This window comes from Dipteris shenzhenensis, chromosome 24 (assembly GCF_047967505.1).
Source record: "Dipteris shenzhenensis isolate YYH24624 ecotype China chromosome 24, Dip_SZ_1.0, whole genome shotgun sequence".
NCBI classification, from domain to species: Eukaryota; Viridiplantae; Streptophyta; class Polypodiopsida; order Gleicheniales; family Dipteridaceae; genus Dipteris; species Dipteris shenzhenensis.
The window spans coordinates 13,108,134-13,122,906 of NC_141619.1; the positions used below are offsets into that span (position 1 = coordinate 13,108,134).

At 40.4% G+C, this 14,773-nt stretch overlaps 1 protein-coding gene across 1 annotated transcript; it reads left to right on the plus strand.

The window, feature by feature from the left end:
- Nucleotides 1-11,632: 11,632 nt before the first annotated feature.
- On the plus strand, nucleotides 11,633-12,883 carry LOC147886240 (uncharacterized). The gene has a single exon (XM_087395070.1). It carries the CDS (start codon nucleotides 11,633-11,635, stop codon nucleotides 12,881-12,883), a length of 1,251 nt encoding a protein of 416 aa, XP_087251196.1.
- The last annotated feature ends 1,890 nt before the right edge of the window (nucleotides 12,884-14,773 follow it).

Consider the following 14,773-nt stretch of genomic DNA (forward strand, 5'->3'; position numbering starts at 1 on the left):
AGACCTACTTGGTGTGTAGGAATTGGGATTGAGCTCGAGGGGGAGTGTTGAGATATCGAGCTCCACTCGTGATATGCCAGGGTGACCATTGTGCATTTATGTCAGCGGCTTGTTAGCTGCAGATGCGATTGGTACACCGCCCATGATTAATAGTTGGATGACGGCTATCCTTATGTACTCTAGTTCATGGCTCAGTTAGTATGCCACCTTAGTTAGCTGAGTTTGGTTTGAGACCCACATATAGGGTTCTTCTATTTCTTTGTACTAGAGTTCTTTTGGCTTTCACAACTAAGAAGAGGAAAAATGATTTCAGCCTCCACCTTTGTGTGTATTCCCCCATTGTGAGAATGCGAGAAAGCTGCAAGTGAGACTCCTTCCTTCTCTCCCACTATCTTCACATTCCAAACTATCAGGGAGGTCATCGAAACTCTCCCCAAACTATGGCGAGTCATTTGTCTCTCCATTGTTTGTCACTCCATTTGAACATAAAGGGAAAACTTGAACTCGCTCCCATTTCTTCATAGTTGTAATGTTCTCACAATCGTCATGATCCCCTGTGATGCATGCACTATAGAAGTAAGAAAGTTTTCTTGTTTTAATCACTTGGTTGTTTGAAAATCCCCATATGCTTTGCAAACCACGAACTCCTTTAATTTTCTCACAATCGTGCCAGCTTCTCCTTTGCACTTAGTCCACTTTCACTTCATAGAACACTCTGTGTACTACAGTATTCTCAAGGCTTTGTTTACTGTATGTTGAATACGCACCACGCTTGGTCCCTCACATCTCTTTATTGGATTTTCTTCATCATCAATCAAATGTTTTCTTATTCTCATGGCTAGTCCTGTGAAGACTTGGTTGCAAAAGTTGCACTAACACTTTTGATGACCTAGCATTGTAACAAAATCCTATGATTTTGCAACATTTTGGCCTCTTCCATGAGCCTCGTTTTGCGGTTGATGTTGGCTTACCCTATCTTCTCTGTCCGCCATGATTGCTGTACATGTAAAATAGAAAAACCATCTCACTTCATTAATATGTTTTTAGCAAATCAAGACAATGTCACTAACATGTCATCAAAAAATAATGTAAGTTTTCTAGACCACAAGAGAGAGCAACCATCCAATCATCTTGTCCCCTCCCGACATAATTGGATGGTTATAGACATGGTAATCTGCCTGTAGAAATAGGCATGGGATGGCAAGTTGCTTTTTCCCATGTCCCACTCTTTCTCAAGTAAGCATCTATCTGCACTATGATCATTCGAAACATCATGCTCTATATGTGAATGTCAGTATTTCACACACACTAGTGATGTAGCCAGCAATAACTACATGTGCACTTATCAAGAGTCTTTGTTTGAATCTATGAAGTAAAGGATGCTACCTAGGTTAGACATATCTAATGTGAGTTTAGACATACGTATCATGCCTATATAAGATCAACTAATTGTTTTGATAAGATAGTATTCCTCTCTGCACATAAATGCATAGTATAGAATGCCACAAATTTCATCTTACAAGTAAACTAGTATAGTCTATAACGTTCTATAGTGTGTAATTTACAAGTTGATACAAGCTGGTAATTGCGAGTTATACAACTGGCTAGACTTTCAATGGGTTGTTATCAGCTGGCGAATGCGAGCCACAAGTGGCAAAAGCCAAGTATTTTGATCTTCCAAATAAGCACATATAAACTATAATATATCATTTAAAAATTCACATCCATGTGGGAGTAGTTATCGGTCGGCATATGCGGACCACCCACTAGCACATGGTTCACAGATATTACGTATCCATATGTGAGTAGTTACAAGTCGGCATACACAAACTCTCCAGTCGCACATACTACTTACCTTCAATACCATCTATATTTTTCACTATTTTTTTGTAACCTATATAGCTAATAACTACTAAACAAATAATTTCTTTATAGGTTTGTAAATACCAAAAATCACAAGATTTCACTAAATTTTAAAAGCTAATGACTATATGTATATTTTAAACATTCTTTAGAAAAATAATCCTTTCAAATCACAAATGATAAAACATAAACTGAGAGTTTTGCATTTATCCATTTTGCATCCTAGTGTGGGTAGATATCAAGTGGCCTAACTGAAGCCCAACACCGACACTGAACACTTTTTAAAAGGATATAAAAGCTCACAAATTAGTTTGTAAGCTTTCTTTCTCCCCTTTTTCTTGTCCTTCTTTGTTTTTTTTGAGACTCCAAGCAGAGCTAAATTCTCGGGAATGCAAATAGTACGAGGTGGGCACACAGTATATATAAGAAATAGTATAGCACGATATGTTTACAGTACTGCTCAGTAGTTATAATAGACTGTGCAGTATATGTATCACTGCACGATATAGATAAATACCAGGCAATATATCTACTTTTGTACCACAAGGTAAGTGGTTTTACCATGCGATAATGGGCAATCAGTCTCAGTAAAAATACATGGTAGGGCTAGTTTAAATCGCTACAAGGGGGGCCAAAAAACATTGAAAATGTTTTAATTCACCGATTTAAAATGCATGCTTTAATTCCCTCCCAAGTCCCTGGCGATGCCTAGCTATGGAAATGATACCCCATCCACATTAGAATTTTCAACAACAATTATTTTAGTCTCATTAAAGCTTGTGCAAAGTATCATATCCATTGGACACACAAACATATGGTAGAAGCATACAGGTACATATTTTTAACACTCACGCACAATACATGGTAAGAAATGTGACATATGCATGCCTAACCATGAAATGATATTAAATCCACACAAAACCTTTTAAATAACAAGGCTCTTGATCTCATTAAGAACTATGCAAATTATTATATCGATTAGACACACACACATTTAATAGTGATGCATATGTTTAATACTCATGCGAGATGCATGGTAAGAATTATGGAAATATGCTTACCCAACCATGAAAATGATATTATATCCGCATCAAACTTTGAAAGAAGAAGAATATTATTCTCATCAAGACCTATGCAAAGTATCATACCCATTGGCCACACACACATATGCTAGAAATACACCAATGCATATTTTAAACAATGATGCACAATGTAAGAAACTGGCTACCATTTTGTGCTGTAATTTCTTTGTAATAAAAGGTAGACAAATTTCCTATGCCATTTCTTTTGAAGAAAGGGCAGTTCAATAATTGGTTGCCAGTTTGAATTGCCATTCCTAGAAAATATATGGCACTTTGAGAAATTGTTTTCATTTCATACACATGTAATATAAATTGGTTGTCATTTTGTATTTCCATTTGTACCTAGTTTACTTGTAGTGAATGAGAAAATAATCTATAATCAACCTAAATCCTAATGTTGCTACTCTCTTGCAAAAGGGAGTTGGAGTTACTAGAGTTATGAGAGTTGCAATCTTCATGTCGTTGTTTTTTTCTATAAGTTGGATTTGCCACATCTGTCATATTAAAGGAACATGCTTGTGTGTAGGATGTCTTATGTTGATTTATTCTTTGCAAAAATGTCATTTCAAACTTGCCTACCACATATTTTGATTGTGATCTTCACCTGTAGCATTTCTTGGGGGTTTACCTCATAGAATGTTAGCATGCCATGTGGATTAAAAAAGACACGTTTTAAAATTAAACTTCAAAAAAAATTGTAATAGAATTGTAAGAACAAGAGGGGTTTTCTAATTCAACTTTAGGAGAAAAATGATCTATAAGTTCATAAGTAAAGAGGGGTGGTTTTATAGGGGGAACTTTTAGTGCGAGGCTTTGAAAAACCCTTGAACGCACTTGATACATAGGGTTTCTTTGTAGCGCATCCCTTGACAATCATTTTCCATTGGAGTACAAAAAGTAAAAGCCCATTGCAAATCCCCATCTTGGCAAATCCTCATCAAGATTAACCCTTGCCTACCAAAGCTAAACATATATTATCCTAGATGAATACAATTGAGGTTAATGGGCAAGCTTGTTTCCCTATAATGAGATGAAGTTTTTAGGTTAAGATGAGATGAGCAAACACAGCTCGAACTTGGAAGGCAACCAAATTAATATTTAGAATGATCTCGATCAAGAATGTCAATTAATAAGAAACGGGTAAAGTCACAAGTCTATTAGTGTATCTAATGGATGGGTTAAGCTTTAAAAAGTTACATATCTTAAAAGATATGGAACCAATTATAATCTCATACCCTAATGAAGAAGCTTCATTTGAATTATGTCATGATCAATGTCTTGGAAAAAGCCACATTACTAATTGGAACCAAGGCCTTAGTTGATTGCTTGCCATGAGTGTTGCACTATCTAAAGGTGTTTTTCTAATGAGCCATTGAAATCCTAGAGGCTAGCTATTTTTAAGATAGTCCGATTCGACCTATTCTTTGACTACTTTGTAGAGATGGATTTCCTTTGTGTGACAATCATAGTCAAAAGTATGGGGTTAACTTGAATTATGCTCCTTACAAGACTTTGATGTCTAAGAGGATTAAAGAGAAACTTAAGACACTTTCAACCAATGGGTGACATAAAGGCTTTTGTGTAGGTCATAGAAAATTCTCCAAAATAAGGTCACTATCTCAAATTTGACAAATTAGGAGGCTTGTGTAGGTTATAGAAAACTCTCCAAAGTAACTCTATCGTAAATTGATTAAAGTGAATAAAAGAAAATTTAGAGCTAGATCCGCCAAACTTCTAATTTAGTGTGACGCCCATTGTGGAGGTGAGGCACATTGTACTAATATGTTTTCATTTCCGATGCGACACGATCTCAAGACGACTCAAAGTAGGTAGAGCAAATTGGTGATTAAGCGTGAATCTGTAGGTGTAAGGGTAAACAACGATGAGATAGTTTGGGTTCTCTTGCGAAATGTTTATAGTTGCAGGTTACAAATGTCTCATTATCAGTCGCCTGTGCTGCTTGCTAATCTCCGCTTGGAACCTGTAGATGTAAGGGTAAACAGCGATGAGGTAGAATCTAGATTGTCTTCGCTTGCGAGTCAACAAAATTGGCTATAGGTCGAGCTTAACGCTTGTGCTTGGAAATTGAAACCAGCAACACCGAGCTTAACGCTATGGTGTGCTTGGAAACTGGAATAAGAAAGCACAAACCGTGACGTTCATCATCGCAGTTGGTAAATTAATGCAGCCTGCGGGTTTTCTGCTTTCAGTTTCATCATTCATAGAAGACCAGTCAACGTTGGCTGCCCCCAGTTTAAGGCTGGGTGGCTCAGTCTGTCAAGCTTTGAGCTTGGGATCTATATAATTTTGGGAGACATTAATCACGTATATGAGTACCCAGCTGCCACCGCAGGTACGATGGCCATGCCCGTGTGCATTTTTTCGAGTACTGCAGCTTGATCGATTAACGCATGACAGTCAGGAATCGGGATTTAATCGAGAAGAACGAAACAAGGCAATAAATTAATGGAGCTTAGGGTCGAGCTCCATCAACCTCATAGCTGGACAATGAAGATTATCGGGATCAAACGTTCTCCACTCGAATATAGATTGCACAAGTGCAATTTAGAATCTATGCTTGCCTTTTTCTCTTCACTGAGCTCGCAAAATCGCCATCCCCAGCTTTAGAACATTCTCTTCGCGTGAGGGAGGATCAATGCCTGCGCAATACTTGCAAGTTGCAACATGATAAAGGCCAACACTGAACGGTCATCCGGGGTTGCAGCTAGGATATCTGTTTTTAGGTGCGAATCTATACGGAATTTGGGAGTCAAAGATCGGTGATGACTCGCAGTGATCACTCAAAAAGTAACGTTAGTCCGTAATCGAAAGGTAGCTGAGTGCCCACGTGAATCTGTTTCGGTTCTTCTCGCTCACGAGTCACGATTCTGAGTCACGAATCAACGGAAGAAAACATGGAGATGACCTGCCTCGTTGGCTGCACGGAGCCGATGTTCAATCCCATCAACTCTCTGCCTGACCACGAGGGTTTTTGCACTATCTACTCGGAGCCCGCGTAACATCGGGATGAATGCCGACTCGAAAAAATAGTTTGTTGCAGGGCATGTATCTATGGATGGAAATCGAGATATTCTGAAATTAATCAAAACTCTAGCAGTTCGTGTTACAAATTAAAAAACGTTTTCATCAGATTTTCAGCTACATCTTAGAAGACTGCGAAGCATTTTCTAAGGTTGATCGAAACTCAAAGACATAGTTATCGTGAGTTTGTCTTGCAAATTACCAACCACAGCCACCGAATCTCTGGAAACTGCAAAAAGGATTTGCCAGGTTTTCGCTGCAAGATTTGCACTCTATAACTTGCAGTAACTTCTGATAGAAAGCAGAGGAACAAAGATGGCTATGAAGCTTAAATAAAGATAGCTATGAAGCTTAAACAAAGATGCTATGGCAGCGTTGGAGAATACCTTTTCGGAAGTCAAGACGCCGGTAGCTTTTCGAGGCGTCAAGGATTTGCTCCCAAAACAATTGCTGACGCAGAGTTAAACACGGTTTTTGATTCATGCGAAGCTTTTAGCCGGTCGACAGTAATCGTCCCTCTCGAGTCAGTGCGTTACAAATCCCTGGGTTTGAGCATAGACTTGAACTCAATTTTGAAGAGAGACTCTGGCGCGAAGATTGTGGGTTCCACTGATTACATGCAACACCTTCAATTTATGTGAATCATGTTTGTACTTCTCGAGGTGCGAAAAGCCGGTGTCTAATTTACTTAACTGAAAACCTCGACGATTGAGCAGGTTGCAAGTGACGATGCTTTGGAAAAACACGACTCATCGGATTTGCCCAACAAAATCGATGTATCATTAATTAGCCAGTACAATAGCTCGGGGTTCAGCAAAGCGCTCACGAATCGACTGCATGCGCCGTGGTGATACACTGATACCGTTGATAAGTCAAGGAATTGAAATTTGCCACTAACAATATGCACACTTTTTTTTTGAAAATTTCAAAGAACTCCAAACTCATAATATTGGAGATAGAATTTCATAAATTTAGAGTGTTTTCACACAATTTACAACAAAAAATAGTCCAGGTTTTTGTGACCATAATTCTTCCATTCACCTGACACTAAGCTCAGGTTTTCCATGAACACTCCTAAGTAGTATCAGTTGGGAAGGGTAAGTGCCTATTCCCACACTATGGTAATGCGGTGCGGATCTACAGGTCTCATCCTGCAGGTGGTCGTGGGGTGGTCAGTCTAACATCGATCATTCAACCCACATGTAGGCTAATGACACTTCCGTCCTACTGATGATAGTTACAGATATGACGGATGAGTTAACAGGTGGCAGAATTGGCTAGGCCCTTTGCCTCAAAAATGGATGGGCCATGCCCTTTGGGAATCGATCTAGCCACCGAAGTCCAAACATGCACTTGTACCCCACATGAATTGGGGAGGTGGTAGGACCTGGGCAGAACCACTACCTAGATGGATGCACTGGGAAAAAACCCTAAGAGACTACCCCCATATCCCGAGGGCCATCTTTTGATGCGGGGTGGTATTAAGTGGGTCCATCCCTATAGCAAACACCATGCGGTCTCTTCACTTGTTTCACCCATTTCACGAAGATCTCGGGCCTCCATCAGGGTTTGGGACATTGACATGTCGATCTCCCAACTGACACGTGGCAAAGCTATGGTCACGGCTAATCACCTCCAATGCAGAGAACCATTGTAACATAAAGTGATTGCACACTAGGGACAAGGACCAGTAATAAGCATCTATCTGACATCACCCTACACATGAACGGGTGCATTCTCGCAAGAAGAGGTATGGGGCAACCTTAAGCATAGATAGAAATGTATGGAGGTGAGGAAACTCATTGAGTACATGACTCCACAATCAAATTTAAATCCTCCTATAGTTTATGATTAATTTATTAATTACTTCATTTGGTGTGAAATTGTAGGGCCATGTGGCAACAATCAAAGTTATGAATTATGTTTTCTAATAAGCAAAATGAGATTGTGGAGCACTCAAGTTTGTGTGAAAACTTCTTTTATGGGATCACGAAAGCCCAAAAAGTGCAAAGATATGTGATCCCATGATAGCCATAGATATAGATAATGGAACATTTGGGCCTCTCATGGAAGCTAGTTGAAGCCACAACACAGAAACCCCTATTCCTTAAAAGGTTAATAACTATACAGTAGAGTTAAAGTGATTTGGATTGACAAAATTAAAATTTTGAATAAAGTACACTTCTGAAAACTAACACAAGGTTGCCCATTTGGATTTACAAAATTACTTGAGTAGATTTCAACATATTTGGATTGAATAAAAAATTTGGATAAAGCTAGAAACCACACTTGGGAGAACTAACATGAGACTTCCCATTTGCCACTTATGATCAATGCCAATTAATGCCTTTACTTTGAAAAACTTATCCTAGTCCAAGATACATATAGTTATAATATTATTATATATCCCTACTACTTATTAACCACAGACAAAAGCATGACACATGGTATACCGCTTGGAGGAGAGGATAATAGCCAAGTGTCATGTAAAGGCTTGGACTAGAAGTTAGAACTTTGTAGTTGCATTGAGATGCAAGACGTTTCAATCAAATGTTGTTTCATTTTCTTTGGACATCGCCAACCATTGAATCCATTACTTTGTCCAAAATTTTTAGACCATGCAGATCACCCTAGCATAACGTGTCCTTTATGATCGCAGTGCAAATATAGAAAGTGAATGCATCATAAATATACCTTTCTTATAGTGGATTGATCCTCGTAGTCAACAATCCTTATGGCCCCAGGTGATATCTGTATCCCGGCCTGCATTCTTGAAATCAACGGACAAATATGATGTCTCACGATTTCTCCACTATGTCGATCATCATTATCTTCATCCCCTCCACTCTGCTCAACTCCTCACTAAAACAATATCTCTTCAATGTGGTAATTGCCCTTCCAGTTGTCTAGATCTATGCTCTATCAATGCTTTTTTACAAATTACTGGAAAAGAGATGCCAACTCTTGAAATTTTTGGTAGATGAGGAGAAGGGAGGAGGCAAGCGAGGGGGCTTGCTTGCTATGAGTACGGTATACAGCTAGCTTTGGTAGAGGAGCCTAATTTGAGGAGGTTCTCTTGCATCACCCAAATCGATTCCCACACTATGAGTTATTTTGCAATAGCTATTTACTGTGCAGCATTCATTAAAACATGGTTTTCTACCATCCTTGATTTGCAAATTGCCCATACACCTGCTTTAGAATTTGTTGGTACATTTTATGGTCAGTGTCTGAGACAATCAAGTTATGTCTATACTGGCTCTTTTGGGGATGATCAATTAGCAACGTGAGGAAGTGCACCTATCCACTGCATTGCCACTCTAATCCAAGATGAAAGCATAAGAACCTATCCCATCCAAATTGCTTCTTGAAGGAGGACACCCGCTCAGATATTAAAGAATCTAATGGATGGAAAGAGAAAGTTGTAGCCGATAGAAGAGATTTGAGAAGAGAGAACATTGACCAAGGGGGGAGCTTACAACCTCCTATTTGCTCAAATTCTGTAGTAGCTGTCTTTGACAAGGTTTAGAGGAAGAAGACATATTAGCTCTTCTCCTTTTGCCCTTTTGCAAAGTTTTAGGAGATGTTCCAGGCTAATTTTGCGACTCAGATTCAAGATTTGATGGTTCCTTCGCAAATACCTTTCCATAATAATTAATTATTCACAGTGTTGAAACCAAGATGATTCCTTGCAACATATGGTTCGTTATTTAGAACAAAACAGGAGTAATAGATAGAAAAGATGTGGGAGTATGTCTGTCATGACAATGTGCATGTAGTTCTATACAGTGTTGAAACCAAGATGATTCCTTGCAACATATGGTTCGTTATTTAGAACAAAACAGGAGTAATAGATAGAAAAGATGTGGGAGTATGTCTGTCATGACAATGTGCATGTAGTTCTATGGGTACCAACTCAGGCAATCTGCCCTTGGGGCGATGGCAACATAGACCAGACTCATGAAGTTCTCTTGATCAGCCTGCATTGGTGCTAGGAAGCACCATCGTGCTTGGCGGCCCAAGAATTTCAAGCAGTCAGCTCCCACACAGGTAAGGCAAACCAATTGTAAGTCTTCATGATAGTCCTATTCCTCTCTAGCCCCTTCGACAAGGCGTACCCATTCTTGGTCTTACGATTCCTTTCCTCCTCCGACAACTGTATTTGTATCTTTTACATACCTGTAGCAACGTGCGGGTTGTATACTAGTATATACACACACACACCCTCCCAGCCACCCACCCACACACACACATACATTAAAAAAAATATATATATATCATTGTTTTACACACAAGAGAGAGAGAGAGAGAGAGAGAGAGAGAGAGAGAGAGAGAGAGAGAGAGAGATGTATGTATATTCTATTACAAAACCTCTTAAATCTAAATGTGAAACAAGAAATCGAGGGGAAAACTTTGCTATTTTGACGTATATAGGCTTATAAGACTTTGCATTCCATTAATGGGACCTCTTTTTTAAAAAATTGGACTTCAATTCTCAAAAGTTGGCATTCACATTACATTAAACCCAGGTTTTCAGGTTAAAATTATAAGGTTTTCTTCTAGTATTGAAAAGTACATATGATAATATATAAAGGGAGGTGGGCGCTGAGCTCAAAGTTTGTGCACACTGCACGAACTGAGATTTGACTAGAGTGTATAATCTTCTGTTTTCAAACCATGCAAAAAAAACAGTTGGGGGAGCCTCTCACACAAATCCCATCATTCATGGCTCTGCAATGCCTCCTCCATTATCCTCCACTTTCTCCAACATCTACAACAAGAGCATAAAGACAAATATATAAAGGCAAGCTGATTTTTAAGGCATAGCTTCATGAGCTTCATGAGCTTGGGGGGCTGCAAGGGGAGCTAGTTCTTGCCAGTGGGATCTTTTATCTCTAGCTTTTCCTTGGTAGATTGCTTTTCTTCAGCCCGTGCATGATCATGAGTCGTTCGAGAGAAACAACGCTTGTTAATCTTGAGCGTAGCCCTCCCACAAGCTAGCCTCTCTAAACTGTTTCAATCTGCTGCCATATAGGACTGCTTGCAAAGAACTCAGAACTAAGCTTGAGCTTCTGTCTGTGTCTCTCGATAGCCTGAAACTTTGACCTTGCATGAGTCTAATATTCTTCTTGCAAAGATCAGCTGCTTGCTTAGCTAAGATCAACTCAGTACTGAGCTTGAGCTCAATACTATCCTTGCAAAGATCACCTAATTGCTAAGCTAAGAGCTTCACTCTCAACTCAGTATCAAGCTTGAGCTTGAGCTTCGGTCTCTCTCTTTCTCTCTCGATAGCTTTAAGCTTTTATCCTGCAGGATTCCAAAATTCTTCCTGCCATACAACACTGCTTGCAGAGATCAACTCCTTGCCAAGCTGCTCTCTCTCTCTCTCTCGCGCGCGCGCCTACCCATAGATGACACAGTGACCTTTGCACAACTGTGCGAGTGCAAGCTGTTAACCGACGTTTACCTGCCTCTAACTCTGCTTCTCTTGTGAGTTTTATCAGAAGAACCTGCTGTTGGACGTTGGCTGCAAGCTCAGGACCATGATCAGTACCACTCAGCTCTCGCATTTGTGTCTCATTCTCTTCCTGCTCGCACCCAGCATTTCCTCAGTAGTCTGTTCTTCGGCAACTTCCCCCAGTGGCATGAGCTCCTCAGAACTTGAAGCCCTCTTCCAAGTCATGCACTCCATTGCTGGCGATACCGATTGGCGCACCTTGTACCCCCGCCCCTGCAGCACCGACCTCTGGCCTGGCGTCGTCTGCGAACAAGGTGATGACGGCCTCCTTCACGTTACCCGCTTGGATTTCGGATACAAGCCCAACCCCACTTGCATGGCTAACGCCACCCTCCCTTCCGCCATCGCCAAACTCAATTTCCTGCAGAGCCTCTTCATCTTCGAGTGCTTCACCACTGTCAACACGACCATCCCGGCGGAGCTCAAGGAACTCGCCCAATCCTTGCAAGAGCTAAGCCTCAGGACCAATACTGCCCTCATCGGTGAAATACCTCCAGAGTTGGGGAGCTTGTCTTCGCTCCAGGTACTTAGCCTTTCTCAAAATGGCCTTCGTGGAAATATCCCTTCGGAAATCGGTAAACTCACCAACTTAGAGCATCTTGATTTGAGCTACAACATGCTTAGCGGACTGTTGCCCCCAGAGATTGGAAGCCTGAAGAATCTTGTCATTCTTGATCTGAGTGTGAATTCACTGATAGGACCGATTCCTGCATCGATCGGAGGCTTGACTATGCTACAAAAGATGGATTTGAGCTTCAACACGTTTGAAGACACTGTGCCTCCTGAGATTGGGAACCTCCAAAACTTGCAATTTCTGTCCATGAGTGACAATGCTCTAACAGGTCCTTTGCCAGACTCATTATCCAACTTCTCAGACCTGCAGTATCTCATCATGGACAACAATCCCATGAATGTGCAACTTCCGAAGTTCCTGGCAGACTTTACCAATATCTTGGCCTTGACTCTCTCTAATTCGGGCTACTACGGGTCAATCCCAGCCGAGGTGGGAAGGCTTGCTAACCTTAGCGTCCTCTCTCTGGATCGAAACAATTTGACAGGTCCAATACCAACGGCACTGGGGACCTTACCGCACATCTATGCCTTGAACTTGAGTGAGAACTTCCTCAGTGGTCCAGTCCCATTCTCCCCTGCCTTTGTGCACAAGCTAGGGAAAAATCTGGATCTACAAGGCAATGCGGGTCTCTGCTCCCACTGGGCGATACCCCAAAATACGAGTACCGGGGAGACCATGCGGCTTTGCACAGAGTTCAGTGGTTCGGGCTATCCAGGTTTCCAGAATTCAGCAGACAGATTGTGCTCGTGCTGGAGCCTGTTTTTGCTTCTTTTTTCCAGTTTGATATTGCTCTCACGCTTGTGACTATGCATCTAAAAACATAGGAGCAAGCAAAGACGACGTCTGGTGCTACGAAGTCTCTGGGGAGCTACGGTAGTGCATTCAAAAGTTGTGCATTCAACTTAGCCACTGTGGTGAGAATCCTGATCTGCTAGTGGCAGCTTTTGGTAACGTAGCAGTGGATCGGTCGTGATGAGTGTAAAGTGAGCATATTGTCTCAGATGATATGGCTGTTGATCGAGGGATATATACAACAGATCAGTCTCTTCCGCGACAACGTTTTGCTAGGCAGTGTTATGTTTTTTGGGCGATTTTGTATATGCTGCATGGCGCGAAGATGGTTGAAGCAAGAGCCCGCTCCAGCCATCCGGCTGAATACTAAACAAAAAAGGCGAGCTTATTCGAAGTATATTGTGGAAGGCCAATAACAGCGTCCCGGAGGTGAAATTCTAGCAAGCATGCTGTTGTCTGACTATCAATATACGTTGTTTCCACGCTTACATATAGATATATATATTTCCATACTTCAGATTAATCGTCAGTGGAGAACAATCTCTTTGCAACATCTTCCTGAATCGGTTCAAACAATATGGATTTGTGACGGGCTATACGATTTAGTATTTAATTCCATTACAGTACGCATTCTGTGACTATTGATCGTCAATCTTAATTCATTACAGCATCCCCGGAGGTGAATGATGTTCACTGACGATCACTATACGTTGTTTCCACGCTAATATTCGTATCTATTTGCATGTTACAATCTATTTGCAAGAATTCGTTCAGACAGCATCCCATGATCACACACGCTGTGACTGATCATTGAACTTTTGGTCGATCTCAATGTAAGAATCGATCATTGAACTTTTGGTCGATCTGAATAAAAGAATCGGGTCACCAATTGGCTTCCGCTTTGGCCAAAGAGAGATTTTCCGTTTGTTGTTTAATCCTTTTCATTGTTTCGTTCATGATCCTTCATACACTTTAGTTTTTCTCAAAAGTTCATTTAAAACTTCCTTTTAAAGTATAATTCTAAGAGCCTTGCAGCCACAAGTTCAGACCCTTTCAGTATGAAGGCCTCGTGTAGTCATTGCTTCGGTCAAGGAGAATTCACCACTAGAAACTAGGGCCATTTTCACATTCTTAAAAACTTATTATATACTCGCTTTAAACCTAAACTTATGTACTAGAGGAAAATGGCTTCCAAAGGCATAGAAAGTGTGGAAAAATGCCATATATGGCTACTCTAGAGGATAGATACTCAAATATCCTTGCCACAAGCCCAAATACATTAAGTACCAAGGCCTTGTATGGTTGTCATGAATGAATGCAATGTATATGCAATGTGATAAATATCCTTTGGAATATATTATAGTATTCTAAGAATTTTTTAGACGTATCAAATACTCAAATAGCCTTGCCACAAATCCAAATACATAAGTACAAAGGCCTTGTATCACTACAAGACACGGGTCTATTTTCAACAGTGTTTACCGACCCTTTGTGGACGTGGGTATGAAAATCATTGGTACAATTGGTAGACGGGGAAGGTGTCGGTATAGATAACGAAATGCTAGTCAGTATGATTGTCGGTACATATGTTGTTATAGGCATCAATATATATCAACGCCTATACCAACGTACATATCGACGACTGACAATGCTTCCATCGACACTTCCACCAACTCTGGGTTAAATTTTCCATGCCGACATTTTTATGGAGCGCCGTTTCCAAGGGACCCAAAATAATATTTGACCACAAGTTTGGTCGTTTGAAAGATAAAAAATATAAGAGTATATACACCAAAATTGAGAATAAAACACACATATATTGATGGTGAACTTAACATACAAATGTATAAAATGTTACTATAAAAAAGAGAGGGCCAAATATAGGAAGTCTCGTCGATGTCA

What these genes read in the sequence shown, in the direction of transcription:
- LOC147886240 (XM_087395070.1), top strand. Translation starts at nt 11,633, where the DNA reads ATGAGCTCCTCAGAACTTGAAGCCCTCTTCCAAGTCATGCACTCCATT.